General features: G+C 29.5%; 2 protein-coding genes across 3 annotated transcripts; both read left to right on the top strand.

Moving 5' to 3' along the window:
* Positions 1–15631: 15631 nt before the first annotated feature.
* Positions 15632–19518, top strand: LOC118034542 (uncharacterized protein At4g15545; the record flags this gene model as incomplete). The annotated part of the gene is given in 10 exon segments (XM_035039873.2): positions 15632–15664; positions 15666–15938; positions 16021–16089; positions 17154–17210; positions 17333–17372; positions 17732–17827; positions 17936–18184; positions 18839–18881; positions 19034–19112; positions 19199–19518. Coding segments are annotated over 10 exon segments (1032 nt in total), but the record flags the coding sequence as incomplete, so codon positions are not given.
* A 3951-nt stretch (positions 19519–23469) lies between these two features.
* Positions 23470–26946, top strand: LOC118034568 (receptor-like cytosolic serine/threonine-protein kinase RBK2). 2 transcript variants are annotated; one of them, XM_035039910.2, is made up of 9 exons: positions 23470–23860; positions 24275–24381; positions 24475–24945; positions 25149–25400; positions 25495–25649; positions 25746–25825; positions 25910–26045; positions 26143–26292; positions 26370–26946. In XM_035039910.2, the coding sequence occupies exons 1-9, from the start codon at positions 23826–23828 to the stop codon at positions 26625–26627; spliced, it is 1644 nt and encodes a 547-aa protein (XP_034895801.1). In that variant the 5' UTR covers positions 23470–23825; the 3' UTR covers positions 26628–26946. The 2 variants fall into 2 exon arrangements, with proteins under 2 accessions (XP_034895801.1, XP_034895800.1); XM_035039909.2 differs by having other exon boundaries at positions 24463–24945.
* Positions 26947–27475: the final 529 nt, after the last annotated feature.

Raw genomic sequence — 27475 nt, 5'->3', positions numbered from 1 at the left:
ATTATTTTAAGGTGGGGGCCACCGCGTCTGGGCTGTTCAGTTGGGATTGATGATGCTGTCCTGTCCTGGGTGGGTTCGTTTCCGGTGTGGTGCTCAGGCACCAAAATTATTAGCATATGAGTCGCACATATTTCTTTATAAAAATTAAAATATCTAGACTTCATGCAGGAAATTGGTGGGGAAAAAAAAAAAACATTAAGACAATCAACCTCCATTTTATCCCAAAAGAATAATTCCCACATTAATTATTCCTTGTCGTATAGATATAATTTGAAAATTATTTATTTCTTTCCCCTCAGGCGTAATTTATCAAAAAAACTCAATTATTGCTCGTAGGCAATATTTTATACTATAAAAATCTGTATTCATATGTTCATTGAAATCCTTCCAATATTTTTTCCCTATTTAATCATTTTCCACATCTAATTAGGGTATGCTGCCATATTTTCATTAACTCGTTCATTTTTCACGTTCGTTCATTGTATATTTAATATTTCTAATTTAATTATTTTATATGTTCATTTACTTTGATATTAACAATACATGCTTGATTTATTTTCTTTAAACTTTTCCGGTTTTAATTCTACAACCATAATCAACACCCATAATCTTTCATAATGATTTTATTTAGATTTTCAGATAATTTTCGTATAAATTATAAAAAAAATTTTAAATTTATTTAACAGAATTTTAAAAAAAAAAATTAAAAAAATTAAATTTATTATTTTTTTTATGTATGTATGTGTATAGAAAAACTCATAATGAAAGTTATCTTTTTAATTACACATTATACTTATCATTATTTATGTTGTTTATTCTTTCTTTTTTTCATCCTGAATTTCCATTTCCTGCCGAGGTATCATTACCTTCTGTCTGCTCTATATTTATGCGGAGGCTTACAAAAATCATTAAATATATCCTAGATTTTAAGCATAATAACACTTTTTCTCTGTATTTAAACGATTACACTTTACATAGTAAGTCAAAACCAGTTTTTAATTTTAATAAAATGACAAAATAACCATATAATCTATTGTCACATAAACACACAAGCAACATAAATCGCTTCTCAATTTTTCTTCTCTGCCTACAACAACTAACAAAGAACAAATCAAACTAATTGAAAAGTGAGCATTTGAAACACATTTATATCCGTATTTATTTTTTAAAAAAAATTATATATTTTGAAAGTTTTAATGTAGTGATTTTAAAAATAATTTTTAAAAAATAAAAAATATATATATCATTTTAATACATTTTAGCACAAAAAAAACACTTTGAAAAACAATCATAACTACACTCTCAAATCTACTAGCCCAACAAACAAACAAATCTTCTCCTTTTGATTTTGTATTTTCAAATACGCACAGATAGTGTGTTTAGTATTGTGGTAGCTTTTATGGTTGTGATTCAAAATAAGGTTATTTTATGAAAAAAAAATACTTTTAATTGAGGTTGGTTTAATATTTATATATGTTTGGTTAAAACTGTGATTAAAATTAAATTGAACAAATAGTAGTTTAATGTGTTTGGTTAAGAATGTATTTTAAATTGAGGTTATAAAATAAGTAAATATATATATATATATATATATATATATATATATATATGGTTTTAAATTTAAATATTGTAGATTTAACTACTACTATTACATCATGAAATAAATAATACTTTATATAAAATATTTTTTATTGTTGCATTAAACTATCTACAATTCCATTACGTATAAAATTCATCTGACAAAAACTACAGTTTCCATGATTTTTTAGTGTGCAATAAAATTTAGGTAAAATATTATCAAGAATAAAATTGAGATTACAGTACAAGTAAATTTAATTCACTCTAAACTATTTTTTTTAAAAGAAAAAAATTATTGTTCACGTGAACAGTACGAATGAAATCAATTCATTGCACTGTGTTTTCGAGGAAAAAAATATTGTTTATGTGAACAATGCGAGTGAATTAAAATTCATTGCATTTGTTTTTCAAAAAAAAAATATTCATTTTAATGAACAGTGTGCGTGAAGAAAAGTAACACAGAGTTACTTCCATTTTTCCTGTGTTTTAAATGTAATATGTAGTAGGTCCATCAAAATTTAACTATGTTTTTATATTTACCAAATAATTATTTTATTATGATTGTTTCAAACAAAAAAGCAACTATTCAAATAAACAAATTCTTAAGGTTCCAATTTGGAGTGAAGGTAATGACGGAGGGGGTGAAGATGGCAATCAATGGTGAAAATGAGTTTAAACCAAACAACCAAGATTAACCAAAAGAGAGAGAACGAGCAACATTTGAGTGGAAGGGCTAGTTGGGTGCCACCAAAACAACAACACTTACTTTTTAGATAAAAGGTGAGCAAAATGAAGCTTAAATTAAGGGACCAAAGAGTGAAATGGAAGGGCTAGTTGGGTGCTACCAAGAAACGATGAAATCATAAAATGGGTTTTGGGTTTAGTGTAAATTTGAGTGTAGCAATGCAAATAGCATGGTAGATTTGTAAAATGAAAGAGAGTGACATGTCATTTATGAAATTGATAAAGAAAATTTATCAATGTTTTTAATTATTTCGTAATAAATTATTACACCTCTTAATTGTTTGTTGTTATTATAAAGAAGAATAATATGCAGAAATGGTGGCAATATGAAAAAGAAAAATCCACGCGCACGCGAGTGCACACACACACACATATATATATATATATATATATATATATATATATATATATATATAATATATATTGAGCGAAGAATATATTAAAATTGATTTCACTATTGATTGATATTGAGATGAAAAAAATGTTGGTATTTAGGAGGAAAAAAGATAAAATGGTGTTAATGTATACTTATATAATTGTAGGATGAAGAAAATGTTTACTTGCAAACTTGTACTATTTCACTATGACAAACCTATAATATTTTAGTTTTTTTTTTTACTAATTTCAGGTGTATCTTTTATTTTGTATGTAAAATAAAATTAATTATTTAAAAAATAGTATGTAAAAAACAATTCTTAAAAGTATTGAGAGAATTTTATCGTGCTCAAAATACATGATGTTTTTAATAATAAAAAAATAAAATAAAATAAAAATTTCATCTTTTTTTGTAATATTCATGTTATCTACTTCTCATTCAACGGATCTCTTATACTTATTTCTCGTCTAAATATATTATGTGTTTTGGGATTCTATAACTTTTAATTGTTTTATTAAATATAAAAGAGAAATGTTTTTTTTATTATTATTATTAAATTAGCGAATCGAACTAATAAACTAGAACCTCCTCGTGATTTTGTTGGAAATTCATGCAATATTGCGCATTTAACAATTTGTAAAACCAATGCTTGTCCACGTTAGGGAGTATCATTCCGACAGACTGAATCATGACTTAATATTTAATCTAAATAATTCATGTTTTCAAGCAAAAGCAATGCTTTTGCACTCCACATGTCATTATTCTATCTATCTTTATTTATTATTTACATGTTTCATCGTCTAGATCAAGAGCATTGCCACGTGGCCACTTGCTTTGCACTTGTTTTTTTTTAAACAAATAAATATAATTGCAACTTTTTAAAGCAAGGAAATCATGGTTTGAAATAATAATAATAATAATAAAGCTACGCTATGCTATGCTTTACCGCCTGCCAATCCTATTTTTAAAAACTACGCTATGCTTTTTTTTCTTTTTTAAAAAAAAGAAGAAGCTCAAAGGAATTCTCTCTCTCCCTCTTTGTTTCTTAAAATGACTTGTAATCTGATTAGTTTAGGTAGGATTCCAAGTTCTTCATGTGCTTTAAATTAGCATAGGATAATAAGCAAATCTTCAGTTTAGATACGTTATATGTAAGGAAATCAAGTGCTTGCCAACAAAACCACCAGTCAAACGTCAATTGATAGTTCCCACGTTGGGGGCACTATTCTGCACCATAGATAGGGAAAAAAATATTGAGATATTGTATTGATGTAGAACAACCATGGTTAATGTATAAAATTTATGATTTGGGGTATAAGATTGTCACTAACATGTAGAATATAAATCAAAATAAATTAGAAAGTTCACTAGAAGCAAAAAAAGAAAAAAAATAATTAAAAAAAATTAAAAAAAGGTGATATCTAAGCAATTAATTTAACTTAATTCAAAAACATTTTTTAAAAAAAAACTAGATTTAACAAACAATAAAAAATAAAAATCCCCAAAAAAACCTGAGTTATTTTTAAAATTAGTGAAAATCTTATAGAAAATAAATAAAAAAATTAATATAGCCCAATCTCTAATTAAATTAAAATATTAAAAGATAAAACTGAAAAAACATGAGTATAAGAAATCTTATACTTGAACTCAATCAAGAAGCTCAATTTCCAATTAATTCAATGTTGAATGATGAAATTAAAAAATATATCAAATGAAAATTTTTGGCAAATTAAAAATAACAATAAAAAAATAAAAATAAAATTTGATATGAAAAATATCAAATTTTTTAAATCAAAATCAAAAAAACGAGGACAAAATTAAATTAAAATATTTAAATTATGCAAGATAAAAACATAACACATGTTTAATTAAAAAAATAAAAATCATCTTAAATAAAATCAAAAGAATGATGATTAAATTTAATAGATAAAAAAATCAAATGAGGATGTAATTGAAAAACTTCCAATTCTATAAATTTTTAAACTAAAATAATATCATTTAAAAGAATAAAGATCCAAATTTAAAAAAAAATAAATTGAAGGACTAGTATAAAGATTGAAGAGGTTAGATGTGAAATTCAAAGAAGAGAAAAAAGAAAAAGAAAAAGAAAAAGAAAAAGAAAAAATTAATGTCAAACTAAAAGAAATGAAGCTACCCGCACTACTCAATGATGGAGGTCCTACTAATGATTCGGAAAACACCAAGGAAATTCATTTTTAGCTGTTGTAAGTTGTCGAATGCACTATCTATATACTGTAGGGCGACTTATACACTATTGTGTGAAACGCACATACCAACTATTTTTCTTTGTTTATTATTTTTTATATTTATTAAAATATTAAATTTCATCTTTCCAGGTAATAACCAAAAAACTAGGGTGAAGGTATGAAAAAGTCCATTAAGTGAGTGTTTGGAAATACAGATCAACCCGTGTTTTTTAAAAAAAAAAATTTTTTTAAAAATGAATTTTTTTTGTATATTTTAGATCGTTTTGATACATTGATCTTAAAAATAATTTTTTTTTTAAATAAAAAAAATATCATTTTGATGTTTTCGGCATGAAAAACACTTTGAAAAGCAACCACAACCACACTTTCAAATAGGCACTATTTCCCCCTGTTTGTTTTTGTGTTTCGAAAATTTTTTTTTTTTCTTTAACTATCTAGTTAAAGAAAATTTATTTTTAAGGTTAATTAAATCCGAAAATGCTCCTAGAAGCTAATTGTTTGAGTTTTGCTTTTAAGGATAATAATATCATGTTACTCAACAAAAAAAGTGAAAAGATTGTGTTGCTATTAGTCATCTTTATAATAATTAATGAGCACTATGAAAAGATTAGAATACTCCCCAAAATTAAAAACTAATGTTAATGATATTTTTTTAAAATAGTAAAATTATCGGTGCACTGTTTCAATCGATCAATCTTGAATTACAATACTTTTGTCACATCTTTAGATTTTATTAATAAAATTCATTTCACAATTCCACTTCTGTAATATTCTTTTTCAAAATTTATTGGAAACTTGTGCACCTATACTCGTTGTTATTTGTGAGCCTCTTTAGAAATATAATTGCAATTGTTTTTTTAAAGTATTTTTTATGTTAAAATATAACAAAATAATATTTTTTTTATTTTTAAAATCAGCGCATCAAAATGATCCAAAACATATAAAAAAATTATTTTTTCACAAAAAAAATTTGAATTTATTAAATATACAGGTTAAACCGCGTTTCCAAACACAACTTACAAGTTAGCCTTGAAATTTAAAAATTTTTAAAAAATATCAGACACTTTCTTACTAAGTTGGATTCAAAATTTTAAAAAAGATTGGAATATAGATTTTTTTTTTTCATAAATACATCAATTTTAATAAACGAAAGTTAAAGCAAAAAAAAAAAAAAAAAAAGTGAAAAGAGGCAGTATATGCTATATTGAAATAAGATGTTGTTCGTGTTCTTCAGTTTTGTAAAATAGATAATGTATTTAAAATCAAATCAAATGAGCAAAGAAAGTAGCTAGCATTATTTATTTTTCCCTATTAGATTACATTCTAATTTATTGGGTTCTCTCCATCTTTTTCTTTCTATTCCAAGCGTGAAAGATAGGTAATCTTAAATTGCTTATCATAACCCAATTTTTGGTTATTTTATTTTAATTATTATTATTATTTTATTTACTGAAAAAGATAAAAAAAAAAAAAATGAATGATAGAAAAACAAGTAAAATGATAAATGAAGAATGAATTAAAATTTGGGTTAAGGGCAACATGATTGGAAGTTTTGGGGTTTAATTAAACTTTGAAATTAATATAATTAAACTTGGAATTAATTTAATTAATCCAATTGAGGGTTTAATTAGAGAATTGATAAATTTTTAGACTTAATTGATCTTAGAATTAATTTAATTAATCCAATCAAGGGTTTAATTGGAGAATTGATTAAGTTTTGAGACTTAATTAAGCCTGAAATTAATTTAATTCATCCAATGTTTAATTGGAGAATTGATAAGTTTTAGACTTAATTGGACTTTAGATTTAATTAAATTAATGAAATCAGGGACTTAATTGAAGAAATAACAAAGTTTGGGGGTTAATTGGGGGCACTATTGCAGTAGATTAGAGTCCAAGGACTATCTTGAAAACGGCGCGGGAATATAGGGGGCAATTACAATTTGAACCAGAGGCTTAATTACAAAAGTTTCGAAACTTCACGGGTCAAAACAAAATAGCCGCCTCATATCCCAAAACGACGTCGTTTGAAAGAACGTTGTTCATCTTCTTCTTCTTTAAACAGAGACCGTTTCCAGCAGTAATGACCCGCTCACCTCAGTTATGGACGTTTTAATGTTTTTGTCCCTTTGCATGCCGTCTGTTACCACCGATCGGACTCTATAAAACAGAGAAACAACGCAGAAAATGGCGGGGGGGGGACAGAGGCTAAACCCAGACACGAAAAAACCAGGGAAACGGGGAGGAAGAAACAGACCCAAGGGGGATTGGATGAAAAACTAGGGGGAAAACTCAAGTAAAAACCCAAAGGAAAAACGAAGAAAAGAGAGGAACGCAAGTAAGAACAAGGAACAAAAAACCCATAAAAACAGAGGACGAACGGGCAAAAAAACCAGAGGATAAAGCAAAAAAAAAAACATAGAAAAGAGAAGGAAAAGTAAAGGAAAAGTAAAGGAGCAACACAGAGAGGAGGATTGGCTTTGCCATTGCTTTCGTCCCTGCAAACAGAGAAAGACCCAGAATCAAAACCAATTCAAAGCAGGTCGGCCTTTTCATCACCTTCTCGGCTTCAAAAGCTGCTGAGAAAACAAAAGGAACGCGCATGCAAGTGAGCGCAGAAGGAAGATAAAGGGAAGCAGTGGGCGAGAATCCATCAGCGCTGCAAGCATCTTCGGTCTCCAGAGTTAGAATTATTCGTAGATGAATATTCACTAGTGCCAGAGTCAGGAATATTCGAATAAACCATCAGAGTATAAACCAATAAAAATTTAGCAATTTAAGACAAAACCAGCAATGCAGTCTACCTCAAGCAGAACGTTTAAGGGGTGATAATATCTTTCCTTTTACGTAACCAATCTCGTACCATAGAATCTTTGTTGACCAGTTAGGGTTCCTAGTGACCACAATACTAGGTGACGACTCCTTAAACAAGACATTTTTCCTTAAAAGAACAAGATGCCAGAAATTTATTCTTTTTCCATAATCAAGATTTATTTTATGGGCTATCGCGATGTCGAGTGGGACATTGCTAAAGCCATGTCAAATAACTTAATCAATTAAATCGACTGGCATTATAAATTAGCTATGTGCCTTAGCTATAACTAGTTTACAAGTTGGTACCACTACAGTATGAGTAGTCATATTAAAAAATTTTAAACTTAAAAAAATATTTAAGTTGTAGAGAATTATATTGTATTTTTATCAAATTCAATTTGATAGGTTAATTTTAAAATCTCTTGATTCAGCTTTTTATCTAATTTGAGTTTAAAATTAAGTTGTACGATATTTTTTTTGATATGACTCAATCAACTTGATTAGTTTAAAGATATCATGACCAGTCGATCAAAAAAACATGAGGATGAAATTAATAAATAAGAATAGGATTGAAATAAAAATAGCCTTAGGTTTAAAATTAAACTATGTTGGAGTTGCTCTAATATGATTTAGTCGACTTGGACGATTCAAAGGTGATATAGTTTTTGTTCATGTGGGAGGATTGTTGGAGATTTGTATAATTAACATGATTTAAACAAAATATGGATGAATAAAAAATTAACCTACAAAAATCTTTGGTTTTTCTACTAAAAAAACTCTTGGTTTTTCTATATTTAATTATTGATATATGGTGGCTAATCAAAGATTAATAATAATGAGAATTAATTTTTCAACTTTTTAGCTTTCGAAATTCACTATAAAAAAGAAGTTGAAAAAAGAGTTTTTCACTTGAATTTTTTAGGTTTTTTTCCAACCATTTCTCACCTTATCTTTAGTGTTTTCATTCTCTTTATACTTCAGTAATTTCTTTTTCCGCATAAATTTAGGGTTTATATTCATACTTTGTGGAGATCTTACTTAGAAATACATCTAAACTAAGGTTTTGTTGTTGGAATGTTGAGTGAAATATTACAAAAATCATAATTGAACAAGTGAGGAGAAATAAAACTTTAAAGACAAAGACAAATGATTTGTCCCTAATAACAACAAAAGTTTAATTCATTTAAAGTGTTCTAACAAGTAAAAATTATTTTTTATTTTAATTTAAGTATTGTTATTTTTATTCTTAGTATGTATGATAGGACTTTGATCCTATATATATATTACAAGTTTGAATATTTGCTTAGTATGTAAGTTAGTTTATATATATATATATATATATATATATATATATATAGTTTTATATTTTTATTATGATAAACTCTTGATTACTGTTCGAATATATTTACAAACTTTGAATATACACCAAAATAATAATAATCTCAACTGCCACATTAATTACTCCTGTAAAATTAGTGGAAACAGACTTAATTTTCTGAAACTAATTCCTAGAATTTCACTAAAAATAAATAAATACCACCAAATTTCCGTGCAATTAATTATCCACGTCCCAACACAAACAGCCAAACCTAAAATCTTAACTGGATCATTTATAAAAATAAAAATTATTATAATATTTCCATAAATTAGAACGTGAAATAATTAATTACATGAGAACAAACCAGTTTATCACATGAACCATGTGATTAAAGTTGGGGTTTTATTAAATTTTAAAATTGAGTTCTCAAATAACATTGTTTGTTGAAAGAAAGTTAAGTTTTTTCCTTAAAATTATTTCCTTATCACGATTAATTAATTAATTTACATAATTTTAAGAGTATTAATTTATAGAAATTTAAATGTGGTTTATTGAGATCAAAAGTCTTGATTTAAAGAGTAGTCAATAATCAATTTCCGAGTAAATGTACATAATAATTTGAATAACTCATGGCATCCTTTGAAAAAATGGATGGCAATCAGGATGGTAATGAATAAGTAGAGTTGGATTATTTGATATTTATATCTTATTTATTATTTATCGAGTAAAAAAAATTTAAATGTTCATAAATTATATATCAAGTTTTGGATATCTAATAAGGTATTTATTACCTATTATTATTTATTAATCAATAAAAAATAAAATAATTATTGTATATTTGAAGTGTGTGTGTGTATGATAAAAATAATAAATATGTGTTTTATGTTAATATTAAAACATGTATATATAGTATTATATTAAAAAATTCTAAATATTTCATAAATATATTTATAGAATATAATTATACATTCCATGTTAAGTTTGTACGGTTTCAAGTTATGTTTGATAATATTTATATTTTATTTATTATCCATCAAATTAAAAAAAAAAAAAAGCACTCACTCATTTACATCCAATCAGAATATTATCTATCATGTCGAAATTAAATTGTCATCCTAATGACAATATTTGGCATAATTTTTGTGCCGGAATTTGGGTCTCTAGCACCAAAGACAGAAAAGGGTCATAACCTGAACAGTTTGCCTCTTTGTTAAGGCTCACATAATATCCACAGCCCATTTCAAGGCCTATAGATAATGTCTCTGTGGTTGTGAAACACGTGTAAATGGCATATCTTATATCTTATATTTCATGATTTCATCTTTTTTTTTTTTTTTTTTTTTTTGGTAACACACACGGGTGTGTGCATTTTAACTTCGCAAGCAAGCTTTGCATAGTTTAATTACCTCCTATTCTATCCTCAATCAATCAATCAATCAATCAATTTAATGTGTTATTAATTATTCAATTGAAATCCATATTACATGATTGCAATTAAAGTAGACATGACTAAGTTAAATAAGTTGATTTTCTTTTAATTAAATAATAAAAAAATAGAAAATGACAATAAATGGATCAAAAAAACAAAATGATTACAATAACCTAGAAAAAAAAGCCTTTCTTCAAAAGGAGAAAAACAATACATATGTAGGGATAAAATTGGGTAAAAAAAGATATAAAAAATCAGCCCGAGTTAACCCAAGTGAGCATGACAAATCTGTAACCTAGGTTATATAGGCATCAATAGAAAAAATTGAAAAAAAAAAATTAATCACAAAACCTAATTCTCAACAAATCAATTGTAGAATAATGAAACCAGAAAAAAAAAATCAACAAACAAAAAAGACCTACAAAACAATAAATTAGAAATCAAAAGGAAACAAAATAACATATCACAAATCAAGATTGAATGATGAAATTGAAAATAATTTAAAATTTTACAAAAAAACAAAGAAAAAAAATTAAAAATTAAAAGAATAAGGATTGGAATTGAAATATCAATAAATAATTAGACATCATGAAACTTTGAATGGTCAGTATAAATTTTAAGGAAAGAAGAGAGAGAAAAGAGAAAAAAAAAACATCATCGATGACAAACCATCTCACCAACGATGTCACGAGTAGAAAGATGACGTCGTGATGATTCCAACGACATGGCTAAAGAATATTTTTGGTTGCTAGCATCACCCACTCTCCAATGCATGTTTGACATATGCTAGCTAGTTTTGGTTTTTTAATTATAGTTTATATTTATTAAAATACTAAATTTTCTCTTAACTAATTTGATTATAACTAAAAAAATCACAATGAAAACACGAAAAAACCCATAGACGTCAGTTAAACAAGAATATGCTTTCAAGGGTAATTTAGTTATTTTACCATGCTTTAAAATATAGAAAGACCTACTTGTCTCTAATCAATATGATAATAACCAATAGACCTTACAGAAAGACAATATTATTCCCCAATAGTCAGCTCATTGATTTGTTTAGAGAAGGGTAAAATGGTCATTATAATATTAAAAATGAAAAATGAACCTTCTCACATTGAATAATGTTTTTCGCTCATAATTAGTTTTTGTTAATGCATGAATATATAGATTTTTATGAATAAAATAAATAAACATTTATTGATAATTAGAAGACCTTTTTTTAACTTATGTATATAAAGAATTGTTTAATTGATTTGTTATTTTTTAAAATAGTTCTTACCTAGATTCGGTCTTTGTACTCTTATATTTTTTTTTTATTAGAGCCTCACCCTTTTTTTTTGTATTGATTATGTCCATCTATTTTTTATTTTGTTTTATAAATGAGATTTCTTCATAACATCATTGGTTAATACACATAAATAATACCTTTTTGTCAAAGTTTCCAGAAGAATGTTTGCCACATGTTCCTTTGTAGGATGTGTACTAACTTTTTGATTTTTAAAATTTTCTAGGTGAAAATCAAATTATTAATTTTTTTTATTAATTAATAAAAAAATAACTAAATGAATATAATTAATTAAAATAAATTATTTTCCATGTGTTTATTTTTCTTTTTTTTTAATACTATATAATTTCATAAATGAAAGAGTTATTATACTAAAAAGGAGTCATGTATTTTAGTAAAGAGTCAAAACATAAATGCCACATATAATGGGCTGGAAACAAGGCTAGAATGCGCTAAAAAAAAGAAAGGCTTGAAGGTAGTAAAAATAGATTGGAATAAAGGTGGTTTATCAATCATTTTTCGGCCATAATCAAGGTTTGAATAAAGGTGGTTTATCAATCATTTTTCGGCCATAATCAAGGTTGAAAGTGGGAAGGTTTATTCCCCTATTGTCAACTATAAACAGTGGTCATTAGTAATAACAAGACAGAGCCAACATAAGTAGTAAAGGTCATATATAATGAGTTGGAAACAAGGCTAGAATGAGCTAAAAAAAAAGCTTAAAGGTAGTAAAAATACGTTGGAATGGAGATGGTTTGTCAATTATTTATCGACCATAATCAATATTGAAAATAGGAAGGTTTATTCCCCCATTCTCAACTATAAACAATGGCCATTAGTAATAGCAAGATAGAGCCAACAGAAGTAGTTTGCAACATTAACCAAGGCAAAGAGATAGAGAGAATTATGAAGCAATTACAGAGAGTGGGTGAGCATTCATTATTGTAGACTGTAGTTTTCTCTATATATATGAAATTGGTTGCTTTATAAACATAGGTAACTGAACCATGTTAAAATTATGTCTCTTGGTTTTTAACATCAATTTCAGGTCCTAATAACTAGTATTAGAGCTTTGGAAAGAAAATAAAAAAGTGTTTTGTTTTGTTTTTCTAGAAATGAAAGTGATCTAAAATATGTTTTGGACACACCACTGGAAAAAGGATGCCAAGGCAAACATAATGGTGAAAATGACATGCAAAACATAGACCTAAAGAGGTCGTCGGCTTTTCTACACACCAATAAAAAGCTTTCCACGTGCCTTTTATATGCAGTTACCTCCACATAGAGGAAAAATTACCTCACATGTAGATCATCTTCTTCACCTAAAAACCTAAATTCGTGACTTGTGAAATCATTCTAGTTAAGACCTAACCCGTCCATATTAACTACTAGGTCAGTGTCATGCTGCCACCATATAGGTTCCACACCATCTTTATGGTTCGATCATCATGACAAATTGACATACACACCATCAACCATGTTAATAAATGGGTCCCATCATCCAAAACATTAGTAGAGGAAAGCATATTAATGTGGTTAATCCTGCATGTAGTCAAATTATTTTGCTTAATCTAAGTCATCCATCAAGTCAGATTTCTTTTGATAAAATCAGAGCTGTTTAAAATACAACTTAGATGATTTCATATTCATTTATAGCTAATTTGATCATTTTAGATGCAATTACAATTCTTGATTATCTTTATTCAGAATCAATGGTGGATCACACTTTGAGAAGGGATTACCTGGAGATGGAGCAATATAATGTCATCTTGGTGAATAATGATGTTTACAAGAAAGCAATGGGTTTGGAGAATAAGTAATAGTTGTTGGAATAATAAAAGAAAGTTAGATAAATTATCTATGAATGCATTTGAAATCATCTAAATCACATTTCAAACAACTCTGATAGCTCAAATCTAGAATTGATGGTGGATCACACTTTAAGAAGGGATTAACTAGATATAGAGAAACTTAACGTTATCTTGGTGAATGATGGTGTTTAAGAGGAAGAAATGACTTTGAAGAATAAATAGTGTTTGTTGGAATCAAAATATTTGATGGCACAAACTTTGAATTATATTTTGCTAGCAAATAATAGTGATCCAAAAAGCTTGCGAGTTGAATTTTTTAATGAGGGGAAAAACCTAGCCTTATCAAAGATGATTTGACATGGCTTCATACCTTAAGAATAGAATTGAGTGTTTTAAATATCTTAAAGTGTAGATAGATTTAAATGGAGAAAACAGATGTAGGGTTGGTAAAACAAATGATAGCAGGTTCGGGATAAAGTGAAGCAATAATAAAGTTGCTAGATTTTGAGGCCTCGATATGAGCACCAAAAACTCTTTAGTGAAGATCTCCCCAATAAGTGTTACAAACAACAAAAATGGAAATTATATTGTTGTTGTATGTCAACAAGGCCTTATAAAAGGGGTGATGAAATATTTCTTACACAACAATAATAAATAGAAAATCAAACCAAAGTTAGTTGGTGCTGGATTCTACTCCATGTATGCATGGGCAGGTTGAGATGAAACTGCATTTTCACCCATTTTCATAATTAAGGCTGGAAATAAGGAGGTTTGTTCACCCATTTTCAGCTATAAATAATGACAAACTGGATTCTTAATGAAAGTAGGTAATTGTAAAACCTTGTTAAAATTATGTCTCTTGTTTCTAGAAATCTCAAGTTATAATAATGTATATGTGCAGACAAACAATATCATGATAAATTAATTTTTATAAAATAAAATAAAAGGCATAAAGATTTAATCAATAACAGTAAAAAACATGTTTAAATATGGAGAAGATTAATGTTAGAGAAGGTAATGTAGATGTTTTTGTATTTATAAATTAACAAATTAAAATGTTTTACTTATGTTTTTTTCAAGTAAAAGATGAAGTAGAAAGTCCCCAACTCATATGCTTATTTATTAGTAGATTAGTCTCCAGCTTTGAAATTGTGCTAACTGGCTCAATTGTTTGACGTGTGGGATTCATTTTACTCAATTAAAAATAAGAAAGCTAAGTTAACTAATTTTAAATAACTTAAAGGGCAAATTATGTGTTTAGACATTTTTTGTGGTTTTATTTTTCAATTATGTTATTTGCCAATTATTCTTGTTTTATTTAGAGTATATTTGCAAATACAGTACAAATTATATTTTTTTAAATTTTATATTTTTTAATATTTTTAGATTGTTTTGAATATACTAATTTTAAAAAATAAAAATAAAAAATTATTTTAATATATTTTTAAATAAAAAATATTTTGGATAACAAACCATTACTGTAACTCCAAATTATCACATTACGTTGTATTACGGAAGCAAAACTGTGGTCCACAATATATATATATATATATATATATATATATATATATATATATAACAAAAGTGAGAAAGAATAAAAAAAACAAGCATATAACTCAACTTGGCTCTAGATGTTGTTTGAAGATTTATTTTTTAAAATATTAAATTAAATTTTAATCAAGTCGTAAATTAATTCAATTAAATTAATCAAGTCAAGCTACAAGTTTTTCCGTTTTTTTTTTTTTTTAAATCTAGCTGGAGTTTAATAATTATGGCAGTAGCAACCCCCAATCAATACTAAAATTAAAGCCATGGGCTCGAAGTGGCAAAAGTTGTAAAAAGAGCCTTCATGCAGATTCAACAACCTGATTTCATTGTTTGTTTTTTTATTTTTTATTTTTTTTTTGTCTCTTATCAACTCCTCCTCCTATCCATTCCCAATCCTCCTTTATCTGTCACCACATGTCTGTACATGCACAGAGTAAAAGCTCTCTGTCTCACTCATAATAATAATAATAAAAAAAGGAAACAATTAATTTAAAACCAAAACCGAGAAAGAAGAAGAAGAAGAAGATGCTATCGAAGGAATCAGGTGGTTCCGCCTTCGATCTTCCCGAGGATGTCTTGCAAGTCTTACCGTCTGATCCATTCCAACAACTCGATGTGGCCCGCAAGATCACTTCCATTGCCCTCTCTACACGTGTCTCCGCTCTTGAATCCGAGTCCTCCCTCCTTCGCGCCAAGCTCGCCGAGAAAGACGACTTCATTGCCCACCTCCAGGCTCAGATCGAGTCTCTCGATTCTTCTCTCTCCGACTCCTCCGATAAGCTCTCCCGGGCTACCCAAGAGAAGGTCCGACCCCGGTTTCTTCACCCGGTTTGTTTGGATTTTATTGTTGTTGTTTGACTTTTTTTGCCTTGACGTTGTTGTTTAGGAGAGTTTGTTGAAAGAGAATGCGTCGTTGTCTAACACTGTTAAGAAGCTTCAGAGAGATGTTTCTAAGGTAATTAAGTTACAGCTTTGCTTAATTGCAGATTTTTGTTACTCCTTAAACTAATCTAGCTTTACATAATTTGGTAATTAATTAATTTCTTCTTTTTAACGAAATTGGCTGGCTATAATTGCGTCTAAATTATTATTATTGTATTATATTATATTATACATACACTTTACCACTTTGTTTTTTTACTATAGTAGCTGTACATTGTTGTCAGAATTGTAAGTTTCTTTTTTAAATTTTTTATATATTTTTTCAATCTATATTTGATATTTTTATTATTTTATACTTGGCTAATTATCATTATCATTTTTAATTTTTAATACTTTTTTTAGTTTTTCTATATTTTTCTTTACATTGTTTTTTTTTAATATTTTTTTAACTTTAAATATTTATCATATTACACTTAGCTTATTTATATTAATTTTTTATTTTTAATTTCTTTTTCTTTACACTTTTTTTTTTTAAAAAAATTATTATACAAAGATTAAGAAAATCATATTTCATTCTGGTAATTGTAACATTGTTCTATTCTCTTGTTACATTAAAAATTAGTTTAAGATCTTATATGATTTTATTAATATATATGATTTTTACTAAATTATTTATTGAGAAATATATTTTTTACTCAATGTTAAAAAAACACGTTAATAATACCTACATATTAATTCTTTTGTGTTAAAAAAATTATTGGATTTGTAGCGAGACAAGTTGAATAAACATAAACACGATTAACTCTTTATTTTTTGTATTTATTGGCACATATGTTTCTCATTGTATTTAGTTAAATGCATGCATGTGCTTTTTGATTTATAATTATATATATATATATTTTTTAACAAAAAACATGTTTGAAAAGCTTGTATATTTATTTTTTTTGCTAGAAAACATTATTCGACTTGCAGTGAAGGTAACTAATATGAGCTTTGCATTCTTTTTAAAATGATAAAAAGCACTACCGAAGAATAGTATTTGCTAGATAAATTATGAATGCCCAGGTTTGGGTGTGGATTATTTGCCTAAGACCGGAATGTGAAGGGATTGGATTTAATTTTTTTGAATGTGTGCAGTTGGAAGTGTTTAGGAAGACGCTTGTGCAGTCACTTCGAGAGGATGAAGAAAGTTCGGTAAGTTATCCTACGGATTTATTTTGGCTGATGAATAATGTTTTATCTTTGCTCCTTCAAGAAAACTGTTGTGAAATAATGTATGGAGGTTTTAGGGTGATGTTGATCTTGTTTTGTGGCAGGCAGGAGCTCCACAGATCATTGCCAAGCCTACACCAAATGGTATGTGTTTTTCTATTTGTTGACTAATTCAAGGCCTTTAAGATGCTTTCATTTACTACTGGAGTTCTGCTTACAATAGGATAAGCATCTCATTTCGGGGTTTCTATGATGGTTTATTAATGGCATATTTGGCCTGTGCTTTTAAAAAAAATGCTTGTATGTTGTGTAAAATGTTTGATTAAACATTCCAATTACTTTAGACGTTGCAGTTTCTTCATTGATTTGTCTCACAGGATGAATATAGAATTGCCTGGAGGTTTAATCATCGCCAATTTTGTGATGAGTTGTTCTTAATGTACTATAGAAAAAGTTGGTCTGGCGGTATTTGACTTGTCATTTTTTTTCTTAATTTGTTTCAGAAGATGATGCCGCTCTGCCACCTTCAAGATATTCTTCAATACAAAGCAAGATTCCAGAAATGGGAAACTCATTTACAGAGGATCGTGAGACAGATGGTATGCCACAAGTTTGTGGTTTTAAGCTTGTTTCTTAACACAAAAACCCACCAGACTTAATTTCTAATCCAGTACTTATGTTACCTCATCTCGTTATTTTCATGGCAGCTCCAAGACCTGGCCTATCACAGATTCTGCTAGCATCCCAAATAAACACACCCCGGTTTACTCCTCCAGGCTCCCCTCCTAGTTTTTCTGCTTCTGTGTCTCCCACAAGGACGTCTAAACCAGTGTCTCCAAAACGACAATCAATGTCATTCTCTATCACGAGAAGCATGGACGATAGATCTTCTGCCTTCTCTTCTATGTCCTCAAGCCAACATAGTTCTATGTCAAGTGACGCAGGATCACAAGCTGGTTAGCTCTAAAACTTCATTTTAGAATAAAGCTTATGCAGAATTTGATTGATACAGATGCCAAACTCTTATGCCTTGGATACCATGTCAAATGGCCAGTCACTATGATTTGAACCCCGTACTTTTAAAGCTCTTTGAACTTAATGACTCAGAGTTGCAATTTTTTCCGGTAAATGAAAGGATGCAATGGGATTAGTTGGAAAAAATGAATCAGTGATGAGTGTATATGTCTTCAATGGATTCTGAACAGCTTAACTATATGAATTCAAGCAACTTGTTTTACATTTGATGTCACATCATGAGAACGAAACAGTTATGCCTAAAAATTTACACTTTCTTTGTTAATTATAAATCATGTAATCGTTGATTTAAAGTGATGATAAGCCATATTTCAAGTCTTTCCTTGAGACAGAGATGGAGATAGATTGATTAGTGTAGATTTTGCCTTTTTTGGCGATGGTTTTCATATTTGTTACCAGATAAGGTTAACAATACAGTGTATGTACACATACCTTTCATTTTTTTTGTTCTTTGTTTTTTGGAGAACAGCCAAGACAATGGATGGCATTTTTCATGAGCCTACCTAAAACTGTTTCGGGATTTTTCATGTAATTTGTTATGTCATTTTATTAGTTCTTGTTTTTACATGGTTCAGCACGAACTCGAGTTGATGGCAAAGAATTCTTCCGCCAAGTCAGGTGAGTTTTAACTGGGAAAAAACTTGAATCTTTGCACAATTAATAACATCTGCAGCATTGAATTACATCATAATCAATACCCATGCAAATTTAGTTTTATAAATCTGGGTAGCGTTCTTTCTTCAAATGCAATTTCTTCTTTTGTTGATCAGGACCCGCTTGTCTTACGAGCAGTTTGGTGCTTTTTTGGCAAACGTCAAGGAATTGAACTCCCACAAGCAAACAAAAGAGGTAAATTTTCTCTCCACCCTCTCCATCTGTTGTTAACAACTCAACTTGACATCAGTTTTCTTCCACGACTTTCTGTAAAATCTCAGGAGACCCTAAGGAAGGCAGAGGAAATTTTTGGTTCAGATAACAAGGATCTTTACACGATATTTGAGGGATTGATCACCCGCAATGTTCACTGAATATATTTCGCCATAACTGCATCCAAAGCCTGCAAGCACTGGTTTTACAACTTTGCACTCTTGTTGTAAATTCTTTTTTTCAAGTGGAGACTTTTCTTCGGTACTCTTAAATTTGATATTCTTATGGTGTTGAAACAGTTGATTAAAGTAAACTTATGAATAGCCTGTCCACAATGAATTGTACAAAGTGTACAATAAAATTACACCAGGAAGGAGAGTTCTTTTCATCTTCTTTTTTGCCGCAAATGTCAAAGAAGATCTTGTGTATGTTCTTCTGGTTGCCTGCATTCCATGTCTTTATCGATAACAGGCTAATCCGTCACTTTTGAACATTATTGCAATATCTGGTACGCATGCATGATTCCTCTCATCATGAAGGAGCATGATCAGGTAGGCCTATTCATTTTATTTTTGAACTGCCATTGATCTTCCCTCCGTAGAAAGTGGTGGTTGAGGAGTACAGCAGAGAAGCATCTTGAGACCTCGACGCCTTCGTGCATGGAAATTTCTTCATTTATTGAGGCGGGAAACATGAGCACCGGAATTAAGTAATACTCTAAAAGGTAAAAGGTGTGGGAAAGCATTGTAGCTTCCCCACGCACTTCATTTAATAATATATTATATTATTATAATTATTATATTATATTATACAACTATTTTTTTTCAATTTTTTTTTGTTTTTTTAATGAATTTTTTTTATTTAATTTAGTTTATTAATGTTAATTTTTTTTATTTAGTTATCAGATTTTCATGATATAGATTCCAGGTTTGATGGGTTAATCTGATTTGACGAGTTAACCCGGATTTTTTTTTAATTAATTTTTTTTTGTTTAGTTTAGTTTGTTAATGTTAAATTTCTTTCTATTTAATTATCAGAATTTCAAGACACGTATCTTGAGTTTGACGGGTTAACTTAGTTTAATGGGTTAACCTAATTAATTATGTGTAAACCTGTCAAATTTTTTTTTTTTGTATTTAATTATTAAATTTTTATGACGTGAATCTTTGGTTTGAAGGGTTAACTCAATTAATTTAGATTTTTTTTCTTTTTCTTCATTAATCTATTTAACTCAATGAATTATCGCGAATCTCTGGTTTGAAGGGTTAATTCAATCAAAATTTTTTTCTTTGTTTTTTTTTTAATTAATCTATTTAATTATCACATTTTTATGACACAATTTTTTGCTAGATCCATATTTAATATTTTTGGATTCGGTGTTGTAGTCAAGTTCATTTAAACTTGGGTCATGCAAGTTTTATATTATTATTAATATTATAAATATTACTCTTAAGTTAGTTGTTGTAGCTAAAATCTAAGATTTTTGAGTATGGTTTTGCATAAAAATCTAGCACTTTTAAATCTTAGTTTTTTTTTAATATAATTTTTATAAAAAAAAATAACCCGCAATATCACGCGGGTTCATGGGTAACTATTTAGCGTTTCGAAACATAATTAGATGGATTATAACTGTCTGTAATTCCAGGATTAGGAGGAAATTGTGTACTTTCATAAATTTTTTTTTTAAAAATGGAATGCTTATTTATTTATTCATTCATTAAAAAGCCTGTGAATCTTCTTCGGCTTGATTGAGAAATTCTGATTATGAGATCGAGGCAGAATCACAGATAGAATACAAAGGGAGTGCAAATTTTGCTGCAAGATAGGCTTTTCACAACCTGAAGGAAGGCTTTCAGGCAATGCGTTTCTTATGGTGTGTGTTATGCAGCGCAGATGACAATAATCTTCAGTTTGATAGTGATTTTCAAATAAGTTTTTATATTAAACTATATTAAAATAATAATTTTTTATTTTTAAAAAATTATTTTTAATATTAACGCATTAAAATGATTTGAAAACATTAAAAACATATTAATTTGAAGTAAATAAAAAAATAAAAAATAATTTTTTTTTTTAAAAACACTTTTAAAACGTACAAAAACAAAATTTCTTGTCAATCTTTCATTTTCATTTATATGTTTATTTTCCTTAATTCCTCCTGTTTCTGTTTTCTTAACTTCAAATGATGTTACCAAGTTAGTGTCTTATTTTCTTAGCTCCAATTTATGTTTTTTTTTTCCTTCCCCTTTTATTTTATGATTAGAGTATTCTTGTACCAGTTTGCTTGTTAATCAAGACTAGGAATCTTTCCATATAATTTTAAGGGCGAGCCACTCCCACCGCTATGATGTATTTCGAAGAATTTGATAAATTCTCTTTTAAGATTTGAATTTAAAAAGTACAAAAAAGGGTTTTAACACATTGTTTTTACACGGCAAAGTGATTTAATTATGCTTTTAAAATGATTTAATTATAAAAGTATCTTAAGATGTCATCCCAGGGAGTTTTTGTTTTTCATTAAGGGTTTTTTTTTGGTTGTTGCTATAATTAGATTCAATAATTTAATAAATGTAAATATATTATAAAACTTCCATATACATGTGTGGTATGCGCTTGCCTGAGCGACATTGTTCGTTAACCAAACACAGCCTGTCACGGTGAAATTTGAATTTGTCTCGGTGACTTCTCTATGATACGGTGGTGTGCGTCGTCAATGGATCTTTGATTTGACGCACTGATAACTCTTTTTTTTTCTCTCTCTCCTCATCTATTTGTGTGCTTGACCCTTTAAACTTTCAAAGAAGCCTTTTCAATTTGTTTTTCCTTAAGATTTGATTACTATTTATTTTACTTGAAATAATTTATAAAATTATAATTTATTTTCAATTTTCATCTTCCTTTAATTTTTTTTATTTGTCAGATTTTGTTCTCATTATTTAGATTGTTATTTTCTTAATTTGAGATAATTTTTTAGAATTGAATTTTTTTTTTTGGAGATTTCATTCTCCTTTGGTGTTTTTTTTTTTCCTATTAGATTTGATTTGCATTCTTTTGATTGCTATATTTTCTTACATAAGGAAATTATTTAAATTGGTTTTTTTTTATTTCATTTTTTAACATTAAATTGGTTGAGAATTAAGTTTCTTAATTGAATTTAAATCTAAGATTTCACAGGTTGTGAATTTAGAAAAATTAACTTAGGTTTAGAAGATTTGTCAAGATTTGCTTAATTTTTTTTAAACTCATTTTTTTTTAGTTTTATTATTTATTATTTATTTAATTGTAGATTAGACGCTTGTTATTTCTTTTATTTGTTTTTTATTGAATTTTTTTATTGATTTTAAAAATGATATGGGTTATCTCATTCTTCAACATTGAGTTGTTTGATAATTAAATTTTATAATTTTATTTAATTTGCTTTCGACGTAGTTACCCCAGTATCACAACCAGGTCACAAATTTTGCATGCTGACCCGGGTGGATTCGGGTCGAACTTTTTTTACTTTTTTGGGAATATATCTTCACCTTCAATATTTAATTTGCTAGAAATGGATCTTCAAACTTTTTACATTTTAATTCTTTGAGGTTATCGTATTCTCATTTAATTTTTTCTTCGTTATCGGATGAGATCCTTAAACATTTTCTTTTCTTTAAAATTAATTTTTTTATCTCAATTTCATCCATCAACATTTAATTGATTGAGAATTGATCTTTATATATATTTTTTTGCTTTCTTTTCTATGAGGTTATCCCAATTTTATGTCCATGATCGTGGGTTAGCAAGTTAATCTAGTTTGACTTAGGTTTTTTTAGTTGTTTTTTTTTTAAATATTTTTTTAGTTTCGTCCCACGATATATATATATTTTTTTTATATATATGAGCTTCATGATTTTATTAACTTTTTTTTTGACGGGGCTATACCAGTGTCTCAGCCAAGTCGTATATTTTATGCGCTAACCTAGATGAGTTTGGGTCGAGTTTTTTTACCCTTTTTTTGTTGCATTTTTTCACTTTATTTATAACCGTTGTATTTTTTTTTTATTTGTATTATTAAACTAACCAAATTTATTAAATTCAATGATTCAAGTCTCCTAATTTTTTTAGCATTAGACTTTTTTTATATTGGAACATCTATCTAGTATAGTCTAAAACCTTAGGTATCCATACCTTGACCCTTCAAATAAAAGCCTAATAATGCCTTTTCTTTTTATTTAAGGGTGAGGAATATTTTTGTGTCAATCAAGATTATTTTTTTTTTTTCCTGATAATGTTAAGAACACATCTTTTCACAGATGAGAAATTGTTTTATACTAACGTGGCAAGAACCCAGTAGAGAACACTGATGAGATTTTCCCGGCAAACTAAGAGGACGTGCTTGCTTACAAGCCTTCTTCAATCTACTAATTTTATCTATAAAAATTTAAAGCTGATCAGCTCAAAATTTATTATAGAACAATCGACAACAAATCATGGAGGGAGAAACACTGAATGACAGATAAAAGCCGAATTTAGGGCATCCAAATTAGGTAAAGAAGTGTCAAAAACAAGTAATGGGGAATATTTAGAGAAGCAAAGAGAAATCATGCCAACCGCTACTTTCATCTCTCTGTCTGTCTGTCTCTCTCACACGCTTTTCCTCCGTTTCCTTGTTGGTTTTGTATCGTCTCTTTGCTTTGCTCACCTCTTCGAAACATCATGGAAGATGTCCAACAACCTTCAGCTTCTGTGTGGTACTTTCTTCATATCCTCTACAGCCTTATTTTTCCTGGTTCTAACTGGAGTTTAGGCATGTTACAGATTGTATAGAGTTACCACATTGTTGTGGATGAATTAGTACCAGAACTTTTGTGTCATTTCGATTGTTATAGATAAGATAATGAGAAGAATTTGGTGATGGGAAAAGTTTTTTGTCATTTCGACTGTCATTTCAGGCGCCTATTGTGTTGTTTTACAGACGGTGTCCCGCAATGGTTTTCTTTCAATTTCTTCAGTCAGATGTTACATAATAATATCGTCATATTTCACTATCTCCATACTAAATTGTTGGCCTTTTTGTTATCATGAGTTGTTTTAACCTGCTTAGGATCCTTTGGGTTTTCGCGCAATCACTGTTTTGTTTTAATGACGCAAACTTGTGTTAGCAGCAATGGTTCCCAGGACGCTATTGAAGAAAATCAAGAAAAGAAAGCTGTTCCTGTTCGGCGCAATCGACTGACGAGATCAAGGTTTTCTGACTCGTTTTCATCTCATGGTAAAATACTTAGTTACTATCTTCTCCTTCGTGTTTGATGCAACTCTGTCGATTTGTTTTCTTATTGTTATTATTTGAAAGCTTTTGTATCAGATAAGAAATCCTTCACCGTGGAGGCGGAGGAGGAGGAGGAGGAGGAGGAGGAAAAGAAGACCAAGGATGGAACGGAAAAGTCCTCTCCAAGAGGAGTTCTAGAAGATTTCTCTGTTAGCGTAGAATCCGAAACTTCTTCCAAGGCAAGCACTTCAAATAGCTATGAATCTGAAGCAACTTCTCCCAGGGCCAGCACTTCAGGCTCAGAAGGGCAACCGAATGCCACCACTCCCTGGCGTGACTTCTTTCGCGTATTTAAAAAGGGACCTGCAGCGAGCTGCCATCCTCTCCCTCCTCTGAAGAAAGGTACACCAAAGCTAAGTAAACGGAAAAGCAGAAGCAGAAGATTCAGAGAGGAGATTGTTCCAACTCTAACTTCTCCACTAGATGGTGAATTCTGCCATTTCAAATCTTCTTGGAAGAACTTTTCTCTCTCAGAGCTCCATGCTGCAACTGATACTTTTAGCCAAGGTTTATGCTTCTTTCAGAATTTATATTTGTGCTTCGTATCCCTTTTCACCTTCTTTGAGTTAAGATTCAAAAACTTCATTACCGAATTCCGCAGTATAGTCTGCAACTCCAAATGCAATGTACTCTTTGCTATGTTGTAGTATTTGTAGTTGTGGCTGTCTCGATCTCAATATGCTCACGATACCTTGTCTTCTTTCATAAAGAAAATTTAATTGGAGAAGGAGGCTATGCTGAAGTTTACAAAGGGAAATTGGAAGATGGGCAGTTCGTTGCAATTAAACGGCTGACCAGAGGTTCACCAGAAGATATGACAGTCGATTTCTTATCGGAGCTTGGGATTATAGTACATGTTGACCATCCTAATATTGCCAAAGTGATTGGATATGGGGTTGAAGGGGGGATGCATCTTGTCCTTGAATTGTCTGCCAATGGGAGCCTTGCATCTTTACTTTATGGTCTGTTCATTATCCAGATTATTGTGAAGTTCATATCTCCACAAGTTTTCCACCAAAATGATGTATCAGTTTGTTTCCTAACAAATGTTGCCAGGCCCCAAGGAAAAGCTGGACTGGCGAATCAGATATAAAATTGCCCTTGGAACTGCTCGGGGCCTTCTGTATCTTCACGAGGAGTGCCAGAGGAGAATCATCCACAAAGATATCAAGGCTTCCAATATATTGCTAACAGAGGATCTTGAGCCCCAGGTTAGCTTTGAAACCTGAAACTTCACTTCTTACTGCTGTACTATGCAACACCTAAATGATCTCCCCTTAATCTCTGAATTCGGAACTTTATTTCAGATTTCAGATTTTGGGCTTGCAAAATGGTTACCAGAGGAGTGGTCTCATCACACCCTATCAAAAATTGAAGGCACTTTTGGGTTTGTAATCCAAAACCTGGGCAGGGTCTCTGAATCATCAAGATTTTTGGCCTTGCAATCTGATCTCATTTCTTATCTTGACAGTTACCTTCCTCCTGAATTCTTCATGCATGGAATAGTAGATGAGAAGACGGATGTTTATGCTTACGGGGTTCTGCTATTAGAGCTCATTACTGGAAGGCAAGCTTTAGATAGTTCACAGCACAGTCTTGTAATGTGGGTATGTATGCTGCTTCTTTCTGATTCTGCGTGATTCAAGTCTCTTAGGTTGCATTTCCACCAAGAATTTATGCAGTTTTGACCAATGTTGTTGTCAGGCCAAGCCTTTGCTACTGAAGAACAGCATAGAGGAGCTTGTTGATCCAATCCTCGTAGATGCCTATGACTCAGAACAGATGGATCGTCTGGCATGTACAGCTTCTATGTGCATACATCAATCTCCTTCAGAGCGACCTCAAATGAGCCAAGTATATTTTCTTCCCCTAGAAATGCCTCGACAGTTGTTTTTTTTGTTTTGTTTTTTAAAAGCTAGATTTCTCTGCAGGTTGTAAGGGTTTTGCAAGGAGATGAAAGCAGTTTTGAAGAATTAAAGCAACGACAAAGGACACCCTCGATTGAAGACCTCTACGATGCAGATGAAAACGATTCGACAGAGTATCTGAGCGATCTCAATCAACAGATGGAGGTGGTTTTGAGCAACTGTAATGAAAAGTCCGAAGAACACGGGCGATCAACTGAGTGCCTTGATGATCCGAATCAACAGGAGGAGGGAGTGGCTGTTCTGAACCGTTCTGGGATATAAACCATATCCTTTTCTCTTCACAGGGTGTTGACCCCAGGATGTCATTGCTCTCCTGAATCTTTATTCTGACAAGACTCACCATTGGCTCCAAAAGAGCTTGGAAAAGCAGAAAAAAATGAGAGCCAGGAAAGGAACTGTTGAGACCATGTAAACATGTTTCTATCCTGTTAATGCTTGCTTGCTTCATGTATCATTATAATTCTCTGTCATGTGTAGTTCTTACTAGCTGGGCATCAAGTGTTGATTGTGCATTTGTGTAATATCTTTTTTGCTATGAAATCAAAGGTAATTGTTCGCGTGTGAAGTGTTTGATCTAAATATGATCGAAGAGCACCGCCAGTACAAGTATAGTGATTAATGCTCCTGTCATAAAAAGAAAGAGGAATAAAATTTACATGAAAAAGAAATGAGCGCTGCCCTTTCCCCTTCGCTTTTGATGCCACTATCCTCTTGCACTGCTGCTCAAATGGCTGTTAGAAATTTTCTCGTCTCTCTAATCAGGTTGAATTCATGATAGGAATCTTTTTACGCTGTTTTCATGATGCATCAGCAAATCTATTACCTGTTGGAAAAGATCATGGAAAAGAGCAATGCGAGTGTTTTTCATTTAAAAGGGTAGTTATGATCAATTTTAAATGTTTTTTATTTATAAATATATTAAATTATTTATTTTTATTTTTATTTTTTAAAAATTATTTTTGATATAACGTATTAAAATAATTTAAAAATATTAAAAAAATATTAATTTAAAATAATAAAAAAAAAATTTACTTTTTTTAAAAACACTTTTAAAATACAAAAACAAAGAGTACCTAAAGCCTATTCTTGTTAATGAATTATTTTTAGAG

The sequence above is a fragment of the Populus alba genome, chromosome 10 (genome assembly GCF_005239225.2).
Source record: "Populus alba chromosome 10, ASM523922v2, whole genome shotgun sequence".
In the NCBI taxonomy this organism is placed as follows: Eukaryota; Viridiplantae; Streptophyta; class Magnoliopsida; order Malpighiales; family Salicaceae; genus Populus; species Populus alba.
This window is presented reverse-complemented; position numbering and strand designations above follow the sequence as displayed.

Coding starts and splice junctions, on each gene's coding strand:
- LOC118034568 (XM_035039909.2), top strand. CDS start 23,826: ATGGAAGATGTCCAACAACCTTCAGCTTCTGTGTG. Junction 26,046..26,142: donor AGCACAGTCTTGTAATGTGG/GTATGTATGCTG, acceptor TGTTGTTGTCAG/GCCAAGCCTTTGCTACTGAA. Junction 26,293..26,369: donor AGCGACCTCAAATGAGCCAA/GTATATTTTCTT, acceptor ATTTCTCTGCAG/GTTGTAAGGGTTTTGCAAGG.